The following is a 24,227-nucleotide window of genomic DNA, read 5'->3' as shown; positions in this document are numbered from 1 at the left end:
GAGGGAGAAGTGTATACATATATTTTTAATGATTTCCTGATTTATTAGTAGCTCCCAGTTTCTAATTTTGATTGAATATTTGAGTTTTTCCAGAATACTTTTGGGTTGTGTTTTTGGCACCCAATGAATGGCAGTTAGGCATGTAAATGACATTATCCTATAACAGCATACCTAAATCCTTGGAATGCTCCTGAATCATCTGTGGCCATGGCCCCTTTGGAGTTGTGTGTCATAAAATTTAAGCACACATGTTACAGAATACAGCATAGGTCAGATCTGTGCAACTACAAGTAATAGCAATTACTGACTGTTAAAGCCTCATTAACTAATTACTGGTGTTCCTCGAATGACACGTATAACACCTATTTTTTTTTTTTATTATATTGGCTCCCTATATCACAAAGGGTGCAGTATAAAGTGTTAACAATAGTTCACCAGGTTTTGTATTATGTTGCGCCATTATGTTTTCAGGAGATGTTTAAGATATATCGACCAGGAAGAGCTTTTTTTTTTTTTTTTAATATTCTTTATTCATTTTCAAAATTACATTAAGTGTTAAAAATATTCATTCAGATTAACATTTACTTCCTCACTTACAAACAATCATTGATATATTACATAAAATATATACAATCATAATATATTACATATATTACATATCCCTTCCCCTTTCCCATCTCACCCACCCTTATATACCATCATCATATAAAATATGTAATAATAAAATTCCCCCCTCCCTACACCTTAAATCGATAAGTATAAGGGAAACAATTTCAAATTAATCTTTACAATACTTTGTTAATGGTTTCCACACATCCTGAAACTTCTTAAAGTAATCCCGTTGCAATGCAATAAACCTTTCCATTTTATAAATATGGCATAAAGAGTTCCACCAGAATTTATAATTTAATCTCCTCCAATCCTTCCAATTATATGTAATTTGCTGAATGGCAACACCAGTCATTATAAGTAGTAATTTATTATTATTCACAGAAATCAGGAAGAGCTTTAAGATCAGAAAATGGGATGAGATTGGCAGTGGATAGTGAGTTAAAAGCACACTATGCAGATACTAGAGTCTCTATGTTTTCAATAGCTTTGGAGAAACTATGGAATGCCTTGCAAGGTGAATTACATCTTTATGTAGAATGTGTTAGCTTTAAAAGATTATTGAAGACATTTGTTGATGCATTTATGGAATAGGACTGTCAGTTTGACAGAAGTGCAAAATATTAAGACAACTTGATTTCAGTTATAGGATGTATTGTCTTTATATTGTGAGGTGGGTTTTTTTGCAGACCACCTAAGTTTAGGCAGTGTAGAAATTTTTTAAATAAATAATTAGTTTATATGGGGATCTGTGGTCCATGTCCAACTTTGGGAAACCTATATAGGCATCAAGAAAGCACCCGATAGGCACCTACTTTCCTTCATAACAGTATCTCAAAACACTTTTAGCTCTGGCACACTAAATGGAACAAATGTTTTTCAAGGTGCATTATAACCAAAATTATAAAACTGCAAAATGAGTAGTGGCTCGTGGCCAGCAGGGGGTGCTGGTTATGGGACGGAAATGGGAATGGATGTCGGAGCATGATAGTGCAGTATTTTTGTGAAGTTTTTCTACAAAAGCGCCAGTTTTTCATATGATTCTGGGTAATTCTAGTTAGAGACAATTCTGTGTCAGTTAAGGACCACGCCCAAATAGAAGCGTACGGAAAAACAGGTGAATAAAAATTTAAATATAATGTAGCTAAGGCCAGAGAAAAACACACTAAGGATTAATATAAGGGAAAGCATAATAATATCTGTGTATGTACTTTGCTGTTGAGCCAAATCATGGTGGAAATCAGGATTACATGGAATCCATTTTGGGTTCTTTGTGTTTACCAGTGACTAGTTTCTGTCTTCTTTGTCCTCTCTGAGTTTTTCCCGCTCCCAGCAGCGTGGTGTTAAGTAATACCACATGTACTGTAGACTGGCTAGGAAGATCACGTGTCCTAAACTAAGAGATAAAATGCATTAAGTATGAATGTGTGCAAGGGGCCCCGAATGAACGAAGGAATGATTGATATATGAGAGATATATGAAAGAATGGTGTGTACTTAATTTCTAATATTTTATATATTTTAAACCTGAAGAAATACTAAGGAAAATCCTAAGGTAACATCTGGAAGTAGTTAAGTTAGAATCTGAGATGCTGTATCAGTCTCCAGCATAGGAAGGGGGGCATTGGAAGCCCACGCTTAGCACTGCATCAGTGTAATATGAAGCTGTCAGTTTTCCTCCTCTAGAGTAAGGTTTCTGTGTAAGGCTATGCAGTTTGAACCTGTCAGCTTAGGAAGAGTTTTTTCCTTCAGGGCTGAGAATTTCTCAGCACCCTGTTAATAATTGTAGATTCTCTTGAATAATAATGTTAATTCAGAAATCAAATGTACTGTTCTAAACTTTTAAACATGGAAACATGAAGGGATTTATTTTTCCTTTGTCTTTTTAAGACCACCTCTTTGGTGAATTGTCATTCGTTGTTATACTGATGATGTCACTAAGCCAAAAGTTATATAATAGAATGACCAGAGATAGCGGTTCGAGACCGTTAGGAGAAGGCCAGCATTTTGGCCACTATTAACGATCTCCCATTAGCGCAATCGGTAAGCAATGATGCTGTTCTTTTGATCTAATAATGGAAAAATAGAAACAATAATTCAATAAATCTTGGTTATAATTTTTAAAACCTTGCGCTGATGTCATTTTGCATGTATAATTATTTTCAAACCTGAAGCTTTCACAAATGGCGACAATGACCCTTGCTCAATTGGTGCCGTGACTCGGATCTAATTTGACGCCTTGAAAAAGCTTATAGGTTATTCATAGAAACTCTAGGGAATAGAGATTTTGCATGGTTGTGAAACAAAAGAGAGTCACGTTATCATTAGATGACAGGATGACTGGCTGCGCAGGAAATGGCATACATTAGAGACAAAACGGGACCGGAAAATTGTGAGTATACGCCTGTTTAAAGAAAATAAAAAATAAAAAAAATAAAAAATTATTTAACAATAAGGAGCATGCTTGTATATATATATCTGTACATAATTGTATAAATTTGTGGGTAGAGGGGTGTGAAGTTAGTGGAAATTAAATGTTAATGGAAAAAGAAAAAGAAAAAATTAGAAATAAAAGTAACACAGAAAGAATGTAACAGCCCAGTGGAACAGCAAAGGTGGCTTGTAGCTTTTTTAGCTGATGGTCCACATTGCTGGTTCCTCTGTGAAAAGAAAGAAAAAATCCCTTACAGTGCTGGCATTTTCCCATCTGGCTTTTAAACTGAGCAGTGCCTGTCTGAAAGAAAAAAAAAAAAAATTAAGGTAAAATTGCCCAGTAGAGAGCAGGTCTCCTCTGTGAATGTGAGAAAGCCGGCAAGTTTTTGCTTGTCTGAAGTAAGCTATGCATGCTGAGATAATAGAAGTTACTAAGTATGAAGAGAAGAAAAAAATTGTGTCCTTCCCTGCTGTGTGTCTAAGCTTTGTCTCTGAACTAACTTTTTTCTCTCTGTGAAAAAGAAAACTGTCTGCTTTAATCTGACTTTGTTTGGAAAAAAGTTCCTCCTTCTTCTTCTCCCTCAATGCATTTCAGGCCTGTCTGAAGTAAAGTTAACTGGTAACTATTGTATTGCTAATTTGAAAAGAAAAAAATTTTGTGTTTCTCAGCTTTGTCTTTCTAAACTCCAGTTTCTGTCTCTCTCTGTCTTTTTTGCTCTGCCCTAACCTTTTCTCTGGTCTCTGAAAAATAAAGTTAATGGCTTCCCATTCCATAGCTGGTCAGTCTTCTTTGTGTGAAAGAAAGAGACCCCCACCTTTTTCCTCCCTCGATGCCTTCCACAGAGCTATCACATGAGCTGGAAGGCGGGCTTTTTGAGTTTCTCCTTTGTTCACTACCAGGCAGAGGGGAGGAGGAAGGGGGAGGAAAGAGGAAAGGGGAGGGGGAGGGGGAGGGGAAAATTCCACAGCATGGAGTTTGTCTGCAATTCTACAATTTTTCAAAAACAGGTATCGATCTTTAAAATATGCTTAAGAACATAAGAACATAAGAACATAAGCGTTGCCTCTGCCGGGTCAGACCAGGGGTCCATCGTGCCCGGCAGTCCGCTCCCGCGGCGGCCCCCCAGGTCCATGACCTGAAAGTGTTCCCTACCTAACCTAAAATATCCATACCCTATTCGCTCAATGTCCTGTAAGGTAAACCTCTATCTGTACCCTGTTATTCCCTTTGCTTCCAGGAAATCATCCAGTCCCTTTTTGAACCCCAGAATTGTACTCTGTCCTATCACCTCTCCGGGAAGCGCGTTCCAGGTGTCCACCACCCTCTGAGTGAAGAAGAACCTCCTTGCATTCGTTATGAATCTGTCTCCTCTCAGTTTTTCTGAATGACCTCTTGTTTTAGTTGTCCCTGCTAGTCTAAAGAATCTGTCCCTCTCCACCTTCTCTATGCCTTTCATGATTTTATAAGTTTCTATCATGTCCCCTCTCAGTCTCCACTTCTCCAGGGTAAAGAGCCCCAGCCTGTCCAACCGTTCGGCATATGAAAGGTTCTCCATACCCTTTATCATCCTCGTTGCCCTCCTCTGGACCCTCTCGAGTATTGCCATGTCCTTCTTGAGGTATGGCGACCAGTATTGGACGCAGTATTCCAGATGTGGGCGCACCATTGCTCGATACAGTGGCAGGATAACTTCTTTTGTTCTGGTAGTGATACCTTTTTTGATAATGCCCAACATTCTGTTTGCTTTTTTTGAGGCCGCTGCACATTGTGCCGCCTGCTTCATTGTGTTATCCACCAATACCCCCAGATCTATTAACAAATTGTGGATTTAAACTGTAGTAACTTGCAATGAAATTAATAATGTAAGCAAGGATCCAGAGGGTTTATTGAGAAACTTTACCATTAACAGGGAAATGCATGCTGTTTGGAGTTCCGATCAGCCGGTATGTTGCTGCAAAGTGTCTTGTGAATTGCGAGAATTTAATTCAATCTGTTTCTGATTTAGGAAATCAAAAAGACAGTTGGGAGAGTTTGCATAGCTAAGTAATTCTTGCTGTGTTGAGAACAATAGAGATACCTTTGCTGAACTTTTTAGTGCTTTAGAAGACCATGTGAATAGGTTTGCATCCCAGTAAGAATAAAGAGTGAATTTCACGTATTTTTAAAAAGATTATAAGAATGTTGAAAGAAAAAATGTAGGATCAAAAGGGATTGGAAAGTGATATTAAACGAGATGGTTAAGTGAAAAGAAAAAGAAAGTTTTAATGTCTGGCTTTGAATGTACACGAATGTGGAAAGAAAGCTTGTGAAATGTGTTAATTCCCTGAATGTAAGGGATATGCTAAGGTAGGGGAGATGGAAGAAAGAAAAAAAAAAAAAAACCCTCGATTAGGCTCAAGGATAATTTTGTGCAAAGAAAAAGATTTATTCCAAAAAACAGATACCATGCTTACAAGAAAGATTGTTTTTGTGAGCAAGCAAAGCAGTGCATGAGAAAAAAAATTCCTGCCTTTGTAGTTTTATCTCAGTGTTTCAAATTAGTTTTGAATATGAATTTTTGTGCCCCTGCATGGTTTATAAAGTATTTTTAAAATTGTGCATTGCCCGAAATGTATGATTAGGGAGTAATTAAATTTAAATGCATTTTCAAAATTAAATTTGGGAAGTTTAAAATAAAAAGATTAACAAAAATAGAGGTTAAGTACCTATATGTTTTTGAATATTAAAATAAACATGAAACAAAGGGCTTGTTAACCTTGTTAACGGAAATTAATAATTATAATACACTTTTATGTAAGTGGATGAATTCGGAATTGAATTTTGCTTAATTTTTACTAGTAAGCTCTTCAGGATAGGAACCTAATAAAGAATATGGATTGAGAATAATTCCCTGATGTTAGGAAAAAGAAAGTCTAATTTTACCATATAGAGAATGGATCTGCATGTTTAAATTTTCCTGTGGCCATATTTGGTACCACAGGACCCTGAAAAAAGTCTATTTAATCTGTGTGTTTTGTGTTTCAGTTAAGAAACTTCCTTTGAATCTTTTCAACAATTCAACACAGACTCTGCGATGCAAAAACTAGCACTGTTTGCAGAGGGGAAAACGTTTCATGTGTTTCTTTTCTTTGTTCTTTTGTTCATGAACATGTGCTTTCCTTCCAGGATTTACACTGACCAGCAGTACCACATTCCACCACTAGAGCTGTGGAGAACACAGAGAAAAATCCCGAAGCTGAATTTTCAGCGGGAATTTCAGTGTTCCTTTGTCTCTGTTCAACTAATTAGATATGCTTTTTGCAGTTGTAACAGTACGGGTGTGTTCCCTTGGGCAACAGAAAGAAAGACAGAATACAAACAGTTCCATAGTTACAGAACAGACGAGCTGGAATTCTGAAAACGTTGCAGCATGAACTTTTAAAGCCATGATTTAAATGTCACTGAAATTAATTTAGAGATTCTGACCTTACAAGTTGCTAAAACTATTTGCAAAAGACATTTCTGTACTCATAAAACATTTTGAAAGAAAAAAAGACTATCTTAAACCACGTTACTTTAAATCACTTCATTTGAATTAGGTTTCTGAACTTTAATTATGCTTTTGCACAATTCAATAGGCTTATTATGATATTGTGTTAACAACTGTATTTTCTTTATCATTGTCTTCATGCACTGTTCTCAGAAAATATTTTGTGTATCCTGTATTTTAAATTGTATTTCATATTACTGTATTGCCATATACAGTGGCAGCTTCTAAGCTGTTACACAGTGCCACAATATTGGTTAATTGGGTTTAACAGCTGATATCATCAGTCCTTTTAATGATTTTAATTTAAATTTGAAAAATAAGTTCCTGCAACACACACAGAAAAAGAAATCTTAATTCTGATGTGCATTCACTGAGTGTATTATCTGCACATGAGTTACATTTCCATATTAAGCATATATTTGGTTTTCTTAACACTATGCATTATTTTACACTTTATTGATTTAATTCCAGGGTTCTATAACATAACACTTTTGAGCATAGGGACCAATTAAGTTAGGTAATACTGAGGTTCTCTTTATCTTAGGGAAATCTAGGGTTCTATTTTTCTATAACTATACTTTCTCTAAATTTTCTGACCTTTTTAACTTCAAAAGTACTGGAGTTCTATGAATAGAACAACAGACTCTGCTCTAGGACTGTACTTGCACCTAGAACAGACGCTGTCTAGCTATCACTGGAATGGTAAGTTTCCTGTATGGTTTAGTTTAGACAGCAACTTACATAAATGTACACTTGAATGGGTTTTATCTAGGATAGTGGATGGGATTTGCTTGCATTCTCACCAGAGAATTCAAGTAAGCTTTGGGTAGGATCTTCTAGGCACCTGCCTTTGCAGGCCTAGATAGTACATTTTTCTGGCTTTTGCTATCTAATTGGCATTAAAAGAATATACTTGCACAGACACACACTGATCCATAAGAAAAACCATACCCAAAGTAAACCCCAGCGCCACAGATAAGACCACGAGCTCAATTCTGAATATTACTTCATAAATTCAGAAATATTCAAGAGGGGATTGAGTAGTGGCTCGTGGCCAGCAGGGGGTGCTGGTTATGGGACGGGAATGGATGTCGGAGCATGATAGTGCAGTATTTTTGTGAAGTTTTTCTACAAAAGCGCCAGTTTTTCATATGATTCTGGGTAATTCTAGTTAGAGACAATTCTGTGTCAGTTAAGGACCACGCCCAAATAGAAGCGTACGGAAAAACAGGTGAATAAAAATTTAAATATAATGTAGCTAAGGCCAGAGAAAAACACACTAAGGATTAATATAAGAGAAAGCATAATAATATCTGTGTATGTACTTTGCTGTTGAGCCAAATCATGGTGGAAATCAGGATTACATGGAATCCATTTTGGGTTCTTTGTGTTTACCAGTGACTAGTTTCTGTCTTCTTTGTCCTCTCTGAGTTTTTCCCGCTCCCAGCAGCGTGGTGTTAAGTAATACCACATGTACTGTAGACTGGCTAGGAAGATCACGTGTCCTAAACTAAGAGATAAAATGCATTAAGTATGAATGTGTGCAAGGGGCCCCGAATGAACGAAGGAATGATTGATATATGAGAGATATATGAAAGAATGGTGTGTACTTAATTTCTAATATTTTATATATTTTAAACCTGAAGAAATACTAAGGAAAATCCTAAGGTAACATCTGGAAGTAGTTAAGTTAGAATCTGAGATGCTGTATCAGTCTCCAGCATAGGAAGGGGGGCATTGGAAGCCCACGCTTAGCACTGCATCAGTGTAATATGAAGCTGTCAGTTTTCCTCCTCTAGAGTAAGGTTTCTGTGTAAGGCTATGCAGTTTGAACCTGTCAGCTTAGGAAGAGTCTTTTCCTTCAGGGCTGAGAATTTCTCAGCACCCTGTTAATAATTGTAGATTCTCTTGAATAATAATGTTAATTCAGAAATCAAATGTACTGTTCTAAACTTTTAAACATGGAAACATGAAGGGATTTATTTTTCCTTTGTCTTTTTAAGACCACCTCTTTGGTGAATTATCATTTGTTGTTATACTGATGATGTCACTAAGCCAAAAGTTATATAATAGAATGTCCAGAGATAGGGGTTCGAGACCGTTAGGAGAAGGCCAGCATTTTGGCCACTATTAACGATCTCCCATTAGCGCAATCGGTAAGCAATGATGCTGTTCTTTTGATCTAATAATGGAAAAATAGAAACAATAATTCAATAAATCTTGGTTATAATTTTTAAAACCTTGCGCTGGTGTCATTTTGCATGTATAATTATTTTCAAACCTGAAGCTTTCACAAAAGGCGTCAATGACCCTTGCTCAAAAACAAAAAATTAAATTTGAGAGTTATTTATTTAAAGCTCTTTAGGCTATGTACGGGTAATTGTAACAACAGTGAAACGAATGTAGTTAGAATAAAATTGCTAAATGCGAGTGTAAATTAACTCAAAACGCAGTTTGATAGTCGACAAGCAAACATGCATTTCATCATCCACTATCTGTAGTCGTTCTATTTTTTTCAAATTAATTCTATCAGAGTTGAAACTCCAAGTTTGCAAAGAAGATCCAAACGGTAACAAAGCCTTGGTTGCTTTGTTGCTCAAGTTAGGATAACTACTGTTTTGAAAATTAAAATAAAATTACTTGCCGTTAGGTTTCAAGGATCAATTATGTCAAAGAATGATGCTTGTCTGGGCGGTCGTATCCTTACGCACATAAGACACTCATAACATTGACAGACTCTTGCCTATGCGACACACGTCATATATTCTAGTGTATACTTATGAATGGAATTTTTTAAAATAAAGTAAAATTCTGGAATCTCTCATGGCAGACCCGGAATCTCTTCAGAGCACGCTATTGTGCCGTGGCATACAGTTTGAGAGACACTGCTTTATAGAATACTGGTATAAGCAGGTATGTACACACACATAGGCATGAGCACCTATACCAGCCACCTAAGTGCCAATGATACAGGAGTAACTTATAATAGTCCATAAGTTACCTCTGCAAATATGTGCTCTGCCCAGACTCCACCTATGCCTATGCCTACCTATAAACTACATGCTATATAATATATCATGCATAGTGTCCTGAATATTTACATGCATAACTGACATGCAAATGTTAACGCCGTTTTTATAGAATTACCGCCTCCCCCAATAGACTGCATTCATAGCGAGTTCTGAAGGGAGCCCTGATCTGTGCATCCTGGCTAAAAGATTGTTGCTTCCCTGCCTGGGCTGAGGAAAAAATTAAATCCCAGAATATGATGATTAGTAAAAGAAAACAATAGACTAATACAGAGTACAGATTTATTCAGTTTGATATACCGCAAACTTACAATGCAATCTAAGCAGTTTACAATTTTAAATAAAATCACATACTGGAAAAGAACTCCATATACTACATAGGAAAGTCCCCACCAACAGCCCACCCATAAACACAAAAGCACAAAGTATTATTTTTTAATTAAAAAACAAAACAAAACAACAACCTCTTAACAACCAATTCCAAGATGTTTCCGAAAACATGTTAAAGAACGCTCTCCTCGCAAATAAGAAGGAAGATACATGTGGAGGGGCATATTCGATAGAACATCTAAGTTCGATTTTGGACATTTTGAGAAAAACATCCAAAAATCAGATGGAGAAAATGTACATTTTCAAACCTACAAGACATTTTTTCTTTTTTTGGAAAATGGCCCAGCTAAACGTTTTGTCCAGCTAATTTTTTTTTTTTTTCCGTTATTGAAAAAAAAAAGTCCACATTAAGGATGTCCAAAACAAACCATTTACATGTAGGAGGAACCAGCTTTTTTAATGGTCTGGCCACACAGACATGCCAGGAGAGCAGTGGGTCACCCTAGGAGGCACTGCTGTGAACTTCACATTAAAGGTGCCTGGTGCATATCTCACCATAACCCCGTACATTATAAGGTGAGCCCTCCAAAACTTCCTCAAAACCTACTATACCCACCAGTCTACCACCCCAATAGCCCTTATGCCTGCAGGTGTCACCTATATGACAGTACAGTGGTTTTTTGGTGGGCTCACACTTTCTACCACAAGTGAACTAGTTAGGGTGGCATATGGGCCTGGGTCCTCTTCTCTGCAGTCCACTGAACTGACCACCAGGCTACTCCAGAGACATGCTTTCAGCTCTATTAGGACTGGTATCTGCAGCTGCCATAGAGACAGATACGTACTATTTTATGCAGATATTTGGTGGGTGGGAGGGGAGTCAGTGACCCCTGGGAGAGCATGTGGGGACCATATTATCATCCCTCCAGTGGTCACCTGGTCAGGTTGGGTATCTTTTTAGCCCTTATTCATTTTTAAAACAGGTCTTGGATCTTTTCCAGATAAGCCCGCCAAAAAATTAACCCCCACCACCCAAAAAAAAATTATAAAAAAGAGGCGCGATCTGTAGAAAGTAAAGTGGGGGGGTTCCCCCCATGCCCTCCCCTCCCCCCCCCCCCCCCCCCGTCGGAGCCCTTAAAAAATGGTCGACAGTTTATCCTATTTTTTTATAATCTTTTTTGGGTGCTCCGATGGGGGGGGCGTGGGGGGGAACCCCCACACACTTTACTTTATACACATCGCGCCGCGTTGTGGGGCCGTTGTGCTGAGAACTTCATTGGTTAAGGTTGCGTGCGCTGGCAAAAGGTGGCGGGGCTTAACTTTCGGCGCGTCCACTTTTTCCATTAGTGGCGGGGCTTATCTGGAAAAGATCCCAGGTCTTGCCCAAAACATCCAAACTGTGCCCTGATCATCACTGTAAAACGTCCAAGTGCTAAGCCTGCCCTAATCTCACCCAAAACATGCCTCTATCATAGCCCCTTAAGATTTGGATGCACTGGTGACAAAACGACCAGAAAGATGTCTGGTGCACTTAGGTATGTAAATAAATCGTGTTTTCTCACCTTGTATTCCTGGGCAGCTTCTTCAATGGGAACCATAGCGTGAGACCTGTGACGCCTGGATTCACGGCACACCATGCAAACAGCTTCCCGATCCGCTTCACAGTACAACAGTAGAGGCAGCTTGTGAGCCTTACACTGACTGACCTCACTTTCAGCCAAAGACTTCATATCAATCGCTTTAAGCCGTTCTATCAGCTGTTTCAGGTGCCAGCTGTCTCCGAGCTTTCTGTCTTGAAACACTTTCTCACAGATGGGGCAGGAGAAATACGGATCCACCCGGTCCAAGTGTTGCGTGATGCAGGTCCGGCAGAAGTTGTGTCCGCAGTCCAGGTACACTGGGTTCGCGAAGAGATCCAAGCACAAGGGGCAGCACAAGTCAGCGTGGATTTCCTGCAGGACCCTTTCAGAGGCAGCCATGATGTCGCCCGAGGAAGCTGAACTGCAGTACAGTAGTTTCACTTTCACTTAACCGGGGTAGGACAGAGGAGACGTTGCTAAGGTTTCCAAACACAGACCACGCCTTTAGTTGGCCACTAACGAATGTATTGTTTTGTTGCCAAACTCTTCAGACCCCATCCCCAGAAATAGTGTCTATTTGTAACACAAAATAATATCAAGAACCAGAAAATCCACCCTTACTAACATTTACTTAGAAAGTTTAATATCTAGTGAAAATGTCCCCAACTCCAGTTGTTATGTTCTCTTTGACTCACTTCATTGTTAAGCACTATTGTGGCACTGTTGGTAGCTGCTGTCCTGCTCTGGTACTTGCCTCTGACGGATGCACTTTCAGATGAATTGATTAGTAGATTGTATATTGACTGGCTCACTGCCTTAATTTCCATGAAAGGTGGGTACTAAGCTTGGGTGAGAGGGGGGGCTAAGATTGTATCCTGAGGTTGAGTTATATTCCCATTGTAGCTCCTCATGACTCTGGGTAAGTCACTTAACACTTCATTGCCCCAAGTGCAAAATAACCTGTCTAAAATATATAAACTGCTTTGAAAGTAACCACACAGAAAAAGCAGTAAATGAATCCCATCCCCTTTACTCCCAGACAGTACAAGAAGCAAACTTTGAAAAGTCACTTTCTCCTCAGGATTTTACTGAGTATATAGAGAGAAGAAACGAGAAGCGAGAAGCAAGAACCTTTCAGCACTTCACCCTAAGGAGAAGAGGATTATAAAAAGGTCAAAACGGGGAAGGGGTAAAACGCGGACCTAACGGACCTCGCGGATCTAAAACTGCACGTCCTTAAAAATCTGAGGTCCGTGCCACTTGTAGTTTCTGGCTCTGACAGACCTCGATGACAATTTAGCTCTGACAGATCCGTCTCAGCATAGGGAGGGAAAAGTATTAGGATCCGTCAGAGCTAAATTGTCATCGAGGTCTGTCAGAGCTAAATTGTCATTGAGGTCTGTCAGAGCCAGAGACTACCGTTGTGGGGATGGGAGAGCTTTGCCGTCTAGGAGCGACGTCTCCGGGCTTTGGTGCAGGTTGGAATTGGGGTTTGACACGTTGCAGTGGTCAGAGCTGACTCGCAGTGTGTAAGCGGATCCTGTAAAAACAGTGCACTTAGCGAAAGGGGAAGGGCACAAATATAGCCAGTTTCTGTAAGTCTGTTATTAATTCAATCACATACAGATGGATTTTGTTCTCTTGTGCATTGTTAATGCTTTTGAAATACAGGCTTTCGCTCTTAAGGAAACATCTCATTCATTCATTTCTTTGCTGCAGTTAATTTTTTTTTTTTTTTTAAAAGAAATCCTTGTTGGATTTTGCATGGAAAAAACATCACTTTCTGAACTGTAAATATTTGAATCACAATGTTTCCCAGTCCTGTAGTTGAATATACCACTTGTATGTATTTTATATTGCTAAAGCAGTCATTAGCGGTTATTTATAAGATCTACTATAACCCTATATAACTTGCCCCTCTCTAGAAAAGGCTGTAGATCAGGGAGGGCTATGTAGCAAATTTTCTATTTTCATGGCTTTTTAAAAATGAGCAGGAATGAATCAGCCCAAACAGTTCTGCGGCTTTTAATTTAATTGAAATATCCTCAGACATTGTAGCAGGCACACCTATTTCTGGCGATCTGTTTTCCCATCCCTGAATAACTTACACTGACTGATTACTTATTCTGGCAAGCCTCTGGTTCCTCGGGCGTGGGAAAGACATTTTACCGCTGATGGATCCTAATACTTTTCCCTCCCTATGCTGAGACGGATCTGTCAGAGCTAAATTGTCATTGAGGTCTGTCACAGCCAGAAACTACAAGTGGCACGGACCTCAGAATTTTAAGAACGTGCGGTTTTAGATCCACGAGGTCTGTGTTTTAAGCCTTCCCGTCAAAACGCTTAAGGTACAGTTTCCAGAACTGACTCCCAAGGCAGGAGGATACATCTCTTGGAGGGAAACAGACCTCCTATAAATATCCAACATAGGGGATGGATTTTGTCTTTGATTTACAACCCAGAGCTATTGCTCCAGAATCATATTAAGGTTCTAATCACTATTATTAACTGCTACAGTGACTTGACCTCTTTATTGGGAGATACAGTGGTCTAGGATTAACGAGATGTGTAGAAATCAGGAGTGGGAAAGCCAGCCTCAGAGCCTTTCTGGGTTGTTTCCATAGAGCACAGTTAGTGGGCCTTCTCTAACACTGCCTGAGAGGAGCAGAAGAAAGACAAGATATGCTAAGACTAGTAATCCTTATTCAGCTGTAGAAGAGCTGCACCCAAGGTAAAGGCATCTCTATCCTCTAGACATCTCTCTGGCAGAGCAGCTAAGGGGGTCCAGTTTTTGAGAGGGAGATTGTAGTACGTGCCCCCAGCCATACCCCACTCTGTCCAGCCCTCTGCACACCTGAATCTCAAGCCATTTCAGAAAATACCTGGTGACATTAGGGATGTCAGTTTCTAAGAGGAAGTACTTCTTTGCACTCTGTTACACCCCTTCCCTTCTAACCAATCTTTCTAGGAAAAATAAACAACTCATGCTATTTGTTGTACAGTACAGCTCTTTATTAAGTACTTTTGTCACAGAAAGTGTAATTAGAACTGCTTCTATCTTTTGCAACAACTACACTGCCTCTCTCCATACATTGTGAAGACAAGTCTTTTCATAGTAGTTCATGCTATGCTAACATCAAGACTCTATTGCTATGCACTCTATACCACCCCTTCCGTGGATGATTTTATGGTATTGCCATTCAGATGTGTTTTTATAGCAAGCAGATTGTGCAAAATATACAAGGGTATGAAGATTTTTACAAGGCACTGTAAGAGAGATAGGAGCTGATGTGCATTTCAATCATTCTCCTAGGTTCCTCACCCCTTCCGTGGATGATTTTATGGTATTGCCGTTCGGATGGGGGGGGGGTTAGAAAGCAGATTGTGCAAAATATACAAGGGTATGAAGACTTTTACAAGGCACTGTAAGACAGACAGGAGCTGATGTGCATTTCTGCTCCATTCTACAAATCAAGAATTAGTACCTGGCATTAACTCATTTCTCCTGCATGCCCCCCTCCCCTTGTTCCCTCCCATCCTAGAGAAAAGGTGTAGTCACTTTTATTACACTTTATTTTCTGTTGGAGAGTGCCTCTGACATAAATCAGATGAGTATGCTAGTTAGCCATGCTGATTTAGGTTCCTTCTTGTTCTGCTGGAAAAAAAGAAATAACAGGAAAGTAATTAAAATACAACCATGATAGTACTCCCAGAAGTAAGTGATTACTGAAAACATAATCATTACAACCCAATGGGGTTTCTATACTCAAATGTACGTATACTTAGAAGATATGTGCATTTGTTAGTGTACATTCGGTTCATTAGTTCACCTTTAAAAATTTAGTGCACACAAAAACAATTTAATGCGCATTAACCAATGAATTAACATGCACCATTTTAATTTGTGTGTGTTAAAAAGTTCTAATACTAATATTTGAAAAACTGAAAAAAGGTCTGAATTGGGGGGTAAAGAGCAAATAAAATCCAAAAATGAACCAAATGTTTTTTGTCCATGCACATACCCAAACTTAAACTTTCAAAGCTAAGAAGTAGTATGCCCAAATGGCATTTTAGGCAAATTTTGAATCAACATTAGAGATCTAAAACCTTATCCAAACATCAAGTTGGAAATCTACTTGGGACACTTAAATACTTAGTACAGGATTCAGCATCTAGTATATATTACATTTTGATATAACATACTGATATAAAGATCAACACATCCTATGGGAAGTCTCAATTCTAAACACCAACTTTCAATAATATCTGCTTTCAGGCATCGAAAGGGGGTAACATTTCTTGGGCCCTCGCAAGTGTAATGGGAGTGAACTGTAGTGCATTTTTCTTTCAAGTCCCTTATTTGTGAAATAATCTGCCACTCCCTTTGTATGCTGAACTTTATCTTAAGGGTTTCAAGGCCAGTCTGAAACACCATAAAAAATAAAAATTGCCTTTGGATAATCAGGATACTATGGGCAGCCTGGAATCTCTGAAAGGGTTCTCAGTATCTTCTGGTAAGTCTGTGGTTCTCTGTGTGACTGGTCCTTTCCTATTGGAATGCATTTATGTTATGTTCCTTTCTCTAATTTTTGATTGGAAACGGCCTTGGCTTGTTTTGCAATTAAGACAGTATAGCAAGTTCTAATAAATCATAAACCATAACTGGGTCATTGAAAATTCATTAGGAATCGAGCTGATTCCCAGAAGACCTACATTACTGTATCAGATGTCTAACTGCTGGACACATTTTTGACCATTTAGCCCATAGAGCTATCTGTTGGTTTGTGGAAAGCATTATGCAATATGACTGGATATCAGTATTAGTATCAGGAAACCACAAAACAAAGAACTCAAAAAGTGATGAAGAGCATTATTGCCAACAAGGGTTGATATCTGGAACCATCAGATACATAGTTTCTTGCATTAATCCTGAAAAGTCCAGTGCATAAATAAGTTTGACACCTGATGTCACATGGCATCACGTATAATGTGGTGAAGGTATAAGAACTGGAATTGCCTTCTGGACTTGAAGAAGATCAAGTGGGGTGTTAAATTATGTGTTACTTATAATTATTTTTCTATATCAGAACCGTACCTCGGATCTATGAGGTGTTCTTCAATAAGTGTGATTTCTGGGAGAGAGTAATAGGATGTCTAGGCCCTCATACAGTAGGTCTATTATGAGAATCCAGCTTGTTGACCCTACTCCTCTTTCACTTTACTCAATTAATACTTACACAGTAAAATCTAAGCGTGATATCTAAAATCTGACATTTTATTTAACAGAAACCTGCTTGCCTTAGCTGATTTGAATCAAATTTATCCTAATAATCTGGTTTTCCTCAACATTTCAAAATGTGAGGCCATTTATTTCCCTAGTCTTTACAGCTCCCTCCCCCACCCCCATTCCTAGACAGATCATCACTTTATGTGACTTTATGGGTGTTACCCTTTGAACCATCTCTCTCCTTTAAACCGCAAATTGACTCTGATTTGCTCTTCCTTTTTCAGTCAGTATAGAAGTAGAGCTGTAAAACCATACCTATCTGCCTGTCTTATTTGCATTCTTATCTTAGCCCTAGACATGTCTTATTTAGACTATTGTAATTCCCCTTACACTGGCCTTCCTCTTGCTTTTATTAAATGCTTACAGCTTGTTCTGTTGGCATCAGTTCAACTTCTTTACAATCACTTATGATCATGTTACCCCTCTTCTTTGCATTGAGCACTGGCTCCCTCTATCAATCTCAATCTTCTTCTCCTTGTCTCTAAAGGTCTACTTATGCAGGCTTCTGATTCCATACATTTCCAGCCATCTCTTCCACTCTTCTCAACAGGCTTTGCTCCAGCTTCATTTGCTCAAATACCTCCACCTAGATATTAACTGCTATAGAACCTTTTCTTTTACAGGCCCTTTCTGTGGAATCGGCACCCACTGTACATCAGAACTGAATCATATAGCTTTAAGAAAAATTGACTAAGAAAACTTGACTATTTCTAAAGGTATGCCTCTTGCCTCACTCTATATAGAGAACAGAGAGACAGAATTTATCCCCATATCTGTTCCCACAAATAACTGCGGGAAACCATCGCGTGTCATTCTTTAGTGTCTATCTTCTTCTACACCAGCATTCTTCAATGCAAGGCTTGAGGGTCAGTGGCTGTGTCCATTCATACTCTGATTCTTCCCTCTCTCCTTAAAGAAAGACACGGAGATGGTTTCCCACAGAACCACGAAGACAGATTCTGTCCCAGTGTCATTCTTTAATGGGGAATCATTGACTCTGAAATTGCTCTGTTTTGGGGGTTTTTTAACTCCCTATTTACTTTTTCTCAGGGTTGTATTTTATAAACCTCATAACAGCACTTTTGGAGCAATGAGTGTTTTATAAATAAATAAAATAAATGAGAAGCATGTACATTGTGATTAATAGTAAACTCTCATACTTGATTTCTTCTAAAGTTAATTATGTTTGCTTGCCCTAATTAATAATGTCCCTATGCAGTGGGATGATTTTTTTCTAGTGTCTCCAATGAAATAGGAAAAAATCTCTTAGCCCCTTCATCCACAGTACTAGTAAAATGCCTTAGGAATCCTATAGCTATTTAACCTAAATGATTAATACATCACTGATGCAAGTTACTTGCCCAGCTTCCTAAGAAAGCTTCTATCCACCCAATGCTTTAAAAATCTTCATTGGATCTCAGGAGATCTAAGCAATTACCATCCAATTTCTAATTTACCTCCACTAGCAAAAACTAGCAAAAACAGGAATTATTGGATAATCATAATAATGTAAGTTTCAGTCTGGATTTTGAATTTTTAATATACAGGCAGTCCCCAGGTTAAAAACTACATGTAGTTAAGTTTTTAAAGCTGACCTTGAGTTGGATTTGTATGTAACTCAGAACTTGTAGATTTTAAGATTCATACTGCTTATCTCTGCTCCCAGCTGTCAAAAGGGCCAACTGTTCCTACCAGTGTTCCTTCTAAGGTACTCCAACTTAGATAGTATAGTAGCGCTAGATAATATATCAATGTTTTATAAATTCTTTCTTAGTCCAGTTTCTTTACAACAGTACATCTTAGGAATTCAGATATCCACCCTCATCGATAGATACAGGTGGTAGGATTCTTCATGATTCTAAGAACTATTTCCCAACTATTTACTTATTTCAATTATTTTATATAAATATAATAAATAATAGACTTAGCTTATTCAAAGTCCATTCCTTGGAATCATGAAGAATCCCACCACTTGTATCTATTGATGAGGGTGGATATCTGAATTCCTAAGATGTACTGTTGTAAAGAAACTGGACTAAGAAAGAATTTATAAAACATTGATATATTATCTAGCGCTACTATACTATCTAAGTTGGAGTGAACTATTTTGGTGTAAAGAGTGAGATTCTTCTTATATATACTATAAATATTGAAAGATGGCCCTCTAAGGTACAGCATGCACAACCATAAACTGTTCTTAATGTGGCCATGCGTCATTCCTGAATCTGCTACAGGAGAAGTGTAGGAGTCTATGACACTGGAAGTACTGCTCAGTAAAATCAAATGAAGCCGCAACTGTCCTTAAGTACGAGTTGTACTTAAGTCGGGCGTATAAATCGGGGACTTGTCTGTATCCTTTTGGTGTCATCAGTTGACTGCTCATTGTAGAAACTTCAAGCATGGAAAACTTTATAGTTGCATTTTTAAATATATCAGCTTTGACATAGTTGTGAATTCCTTCTTGCTTCCTGGATTGGAAAATTGCTCTTCAGTGGCTTAGGACTTAAATTTTAAGGCTTAGGAGCCTTCAACTCTCCGTACATTGTCCAGCTTTAGATCTTTCAAGAAAAAGCTCAAGACTATTCTTTTCCTTCATGCCTATGGGGGTCTTCATGAGTGTACCTACTGTCTAATCATCTAGGTTCAGTGTTATTTGTTAATTATCACTAACTGTTCAATATCTATTGTTTCATTTAAGGCTGTGTATGTCTGTTGTTATCGACCTAGAACTTTGGATAGTGTGAAATAGAAATGTAGAAAATAAATAAATGTAATCATATGACTTAGGTCATACTTCGTAGCCTGTCCATAGCAGGTGAGAACTGAGGATGAGACCTTTGACTGGCAAGTGCTGTTCAGAGGGCGTCCTGTCAGCAGTCTTATTTATCATCTATCTATGGCCTGTGTGAGATGTGATGCAAACTTATGGATTCCCTAGATTTTGGAGAGAGTCTGTCCCTATTAGATATTTAACACTGAAACCACAGCGTAACTGTTAGTGGAATATGCATTTTATAGGCTAGGCATGTTATAAAACCCCTAAGATTTTATACGATCTTGTAACAATTTTTTATAGCTCCTATTGACTACCCAATTGGTTCAAAATATTGTAGCCCATTTGCCAAGTAGCACGCTAATGTGCGGTCATATTTCATTGCTATTATGCTCTCTGCATTGGTTAACTATAGAGTAGTAATTGCAGTTTAGATTGTAACGATGACTTTTAAAGATGTAAGGGACTTTGGCTCACTTGCCCCTGGCATTGGCAATTATCATCCCAATAGATCACTTTAATCTCTAGATCAGATTGTATTGCAAAAATCCTTCATAACTTGCGAGGGACCATAAGATTAAGATTCATAACGACTATGGAAGTCTATCACCTTTGGTTCATTTAGAGACCTATTAACTTTATAAAAGAAAGTTGAAGTCTATTTTTTACTATTATGACCCACGTTACAATCTGAGATTTAGGGGTAAATAGTCAGTGATTTAACTGGGCAGTTCTTCCAGTTAAATGGCACTGGCTGGCCCTAGAGTAGATATTCAGTAGCACTTAACTGGATAGTGCCACTGGATATCTGCTCCAAGTACTGCAGTGCTCTCTGGTTAGTGGGGGATGGGGGGATCCAGAGTCAGGGCGGAGCCATATGTTATCTAAGCACCATAGATATTCAGTGTTGGTGCTCGAATAACTAAGTGGGCATATTGGACCACAAAAATGCTGTCCTATATCCAAGCAAGCTATGCAGGTACAGCACTGAATATCAGCCATGCCCAGAGAGATTCCAGACACTGCCAGAAACCAGGTGTTGGGTGCCAGTGCCACCACTGGCATCTATCACTCTAGAATTTTATGACTGATCTGTCATTTTTATTGTATGTTTTTGTAGCTTACTGATTTTATTTTGTCTTGTCTTGTGTTGTGGTGGAATCTGCTAAGGACCAGTAGAGACTAGCAGAATAAAAACATTTTAAATAAATAAAAACACATAACTTAAGACTCAGCTTTTTTGGGTGGAGTTGGGGGGGGGCGCTTAACTCAGCTCCCCTTGCTTTGTTCTTCTAGTTCAAGTGGAACCAGAGCAGGATATCTGGCATCATGAGACTTTATTCACAACTACAGGGAAATTGCTTGTTTCAGTTTTCTGGGTCTCATTGCCACTGGCGTGGCACTGGGAGGTGCCCGGGGTGGGAGGCGCCCACCCCTCCACCGTGCGTGTGCCCCTTCCCCCATACCTGGTTAGCTTCCCCAGTGCGAGCAGCATCTCCAAATTGCTGCCCGTGCCGGCTCTCCCTCTGATGTCACTTCCTAGTCGCAGGACCCAGAAGTAACATCAGAGGGGGACGGCAAGGCTGGTGCGAGCAGCAGGTTGGAGCTGCTGTTAGTGCCGGTGAAGAGCTAGAGGTACAGTGTGGGGGGGGGGAGAGTAAAAGCACACACACAGCAAGGGAGGTGTGGGAGGGTGGAGAGGATGAGAGGTGCCCTCAACAAGATGGCACCTGAGGTGGTCAACCCCCACACCACATTTCAGCCATCATGCTTCAGGGTATGCTGCGAGGTCTGCAGTTTGTCTTTATATACATGTATAGTGGGTCCTCAAATCCAATTGGCTGGGGCTTCAGGTGAATGAGGCAAGAAAGTCCGTTGTTCACCAATTTGAATTTTGGTGGGAAAGTCTGTTGGAAACAAATTTGAATTTTGATGGGAAAATCAGTTGGTCCCACTAAAATTCAAACTTGTAACCAACTGACTTTCTTGCCTCATTTTCAAGCCCCAGCCAATCGAGTTTGAAGGCCCACTATATATGAAGACAAACTGCAGACTTCACAGCATATCCTGAAAAAAGCCACAGCATGGAGGCTGGAACGACAGTTCTATCTTCAAAGATGCAGCAAGACCCAGAAAACTGCAACAAGCATGACGCCAGCCACAGAAGCCTAAGAAAACATACAGGGAAATTATTCCTCTATTTTAAATTCCTCCCCCACCCTCCCAGCATACCTAGTCTGATCATTGCAGCGATGGTCCTGGGGTAGACACCAAGGCAGGGCTGACCCTAGGGGGTATGGGGCCTGCGCCAAATCAGCTTGAGTGTAGTCGCTCTGGGAGAAAACACTGGGGAGTTCCCTGTCCGGATCATCTGACACTGGTCTGCTACTGCAGCATTGAATGAGACAGATCGTGACCCTGTGATAGGGGAGGGAATTGATATCAGATGTCGAGCAGCACCAACATGAAATTCTAGTGCTCAGAGTAGGGCTACAGCAGTAATGCAACCCTCCCCACCCCACCCCAAAATGTGGGGCCCAAAGCAGTGACCTAGATTTTACAGTCTCCCCTAGAGCAGCCGTGTGCCATGGTTCTAGAATTCCCTACTCCCTGGGGCTTTGAACACTGCATCCCCAAGCCCTCATGAACTTGGAGAGCAGAAGACCCAGTTCTGAGATCAAACCAGAGACTTTTCACAGGGCAATGCACAGTGCTACCACTGAGCCTTAGGGCAGAACTTCAAGATTTATTTTTGTAATACATAAGGTATAAATAGGTGTTGAATTAGCACAAATTTGAACAGATCTGGCTTTCCAAAATTTGAGCGCTGACAAAAGAAATGTTGCTTTGGGACTCCACCAGTGAAGAGAGAGCAAAGACTTTAGGTGAAGCAGGGTGTCTGGTAGGGATCTCCTCACATCCAAAGTTACTATGTGGCCTGTGGCGTAGTAAGGGAGGGCAGTCTGCCCCCTGCTCCTTCCCAACCCCCCTCCCTGCCACATGCATGCGCCCCTTCCCTCATACCTCTAATTTTCCTGGCACAATCAGTGTCACAAACTTGCTGCCCGCGACAGTGTTGGCTCTCTCTGATGTCACTTCCGGATCCCATGCCTAGGAAGTGACGTCAGAGGGAGAGCCGACAACGCTGGCAGCAAGTTTGTGATGCTTCACACGCCAGCAAAATTAAAGAGCAATGGGGAAAAGGAAGGGGGTATATGCAGCAGGGAGGTGGGAAGGAGCGTGGGAGAGCCAAGAAGAGGGTGGAGAGGGGCACCACTCACCCTCGCCATGCCACAGCCTATGGTGCCAGATAAAAAGAGGATGGAGTGAGACATCCAGGTTTTACTTTCACTGAAAGTAATGGAAGTAAGGAGAACAGATTGAGACATCTGGGCTTTACTTTCATTGAAAGTTATGGCATTAAAACCTGGATGTTTCAACCCGTCTTCCTTTTTCTGGAGCCATATGGTAACCCTATCCACACCCTGCCAGACAGAGTGCAGGAGCCAGAGCAGTGATTTTCCACTGCTTTTTCTCATCTTCAGTGCTAGCAATTCAAGCATGTTCAAGATTCACAGTCACAAGTCAGCACTGCCCAATGCTGTTCTTGTGCATTTCAGTGCCGGCATTAAGGAGGAGAAGGAGCTGTGGAATCCATGGATCAGGCTCCTGCTGCTGAAGTAAACTGAGGAAGAAAGGCAGGCAGGGACCAGATCTTGGAAGGAAGAAGGGGAGAGGAAGGGAGACAGGAGCTAGTTGCTGAGGAAGGGGAAAGAATGGGGGGGGGGGGTCAAGGGGATGGATAGATGATGGGGAAGGGGAAGAAGTGGTGCAGGGAAGGATAAAAGATAATGGGCAAGTGCTGAGAGAGACACAATAGGATACATTCTGGGGAACAAAAGGGAGTGTGTAGAGGAAGATAGGGATGGGGAAAGGAGGAGGAAATCTTGATAGGAGGAGAAGTAGAAATGGCAGTTGCTATATGAAGGGAATAAAAGAGGCTGGTGTAGAGGCAAGAGGAATGGATGCTGGGTAAGGTATCAGAAGAGTAGGGGGTGGAGAGGAAATAAATATAGAATTGGTATTTATAAGAGGTAAGGACAGGAAAGGTGGGACACCTCTACTCATTTGGAAAACCTATATGCACAACAGCGATACTGGGCTGGGAAGAGGATGGAGAGAGACAGGAGCGGAAGAAATAGAGAAAAGGAGTATGCTGCCTTGGATCTTGTAACCCGTTAGATTCTAGGAAATTCACTATCCTTTCCTTCAGCAATGCTTTCATTATTTTTCCAGTAACTGAAGTAAGGCTTACCGGCCTGTAGTTTCCCACTTCATCTCTGTTACCACTTTTGTGAAAAGGAACCACCTCCGCTCTTCTCCAATCCCATGGAACCACTACTGTCTCCAAGGATTTATTGAACAAATCTTTAAGAGGACCTGCCAGAACCTTTTGAGTTTCTTTGTATACCTTCAATTTTTCAAGTTCATAAATAGTGTAGTATCTACTCCATTCTCATGTGTAACTTTTCCAACCAATAGCAGTCCTTCTCTAGGATTTTCTTCATTGAACACAAACAGATATCGCTGTTTAGCATATTTGCTTTTTCCTCATCACGCTTCACATAGCAGTTCATAGCTTCTTTTAGCCTCGCAA

At 39.8% G+C, this 24,227-nt stretch overlaps 1 protein-coding gene across 1 annotated transcript in view; it reads right to left on the bottom strand.

Moving 5' to 3' along the window:
* Positions 1–24,227, bottom strand: part of LOC117360313 — a 298,566-nt gene that overhangs the window by 26,382 nt on the left and 247,957 nt on the right. Inside the window, exon 14 of the mRNA XM_033944008.1 lies at positions 11,493–11,956. Within this exon, the coding sequence (XP_033799899.1) occupies positions 11,493–11,956 (464 nt within the window). The remainder of the gene's footprint in view (positions 1–11,492; positions 11,957–24,227) is intronic.

Source organism: Geotrypetes seraphini, chromosome 5, assembly GCF_902459505.1.
Source record: "Geotrypetes seraphini chromosome 5, aGeoSer1.1, whole genome shotgun sequence".
NCBI lineage: Eukaryota > Metazoa > Chordata > Amphibia > Gymnophiona > Dermophiidae > Geotrypetes > Geotrypetes seraphini.
The sequence above is the reverse complement of the archived record's forward strand: the minus strand, read 5'-3'. Positions and strand labels throughout refer to the sequence as shown.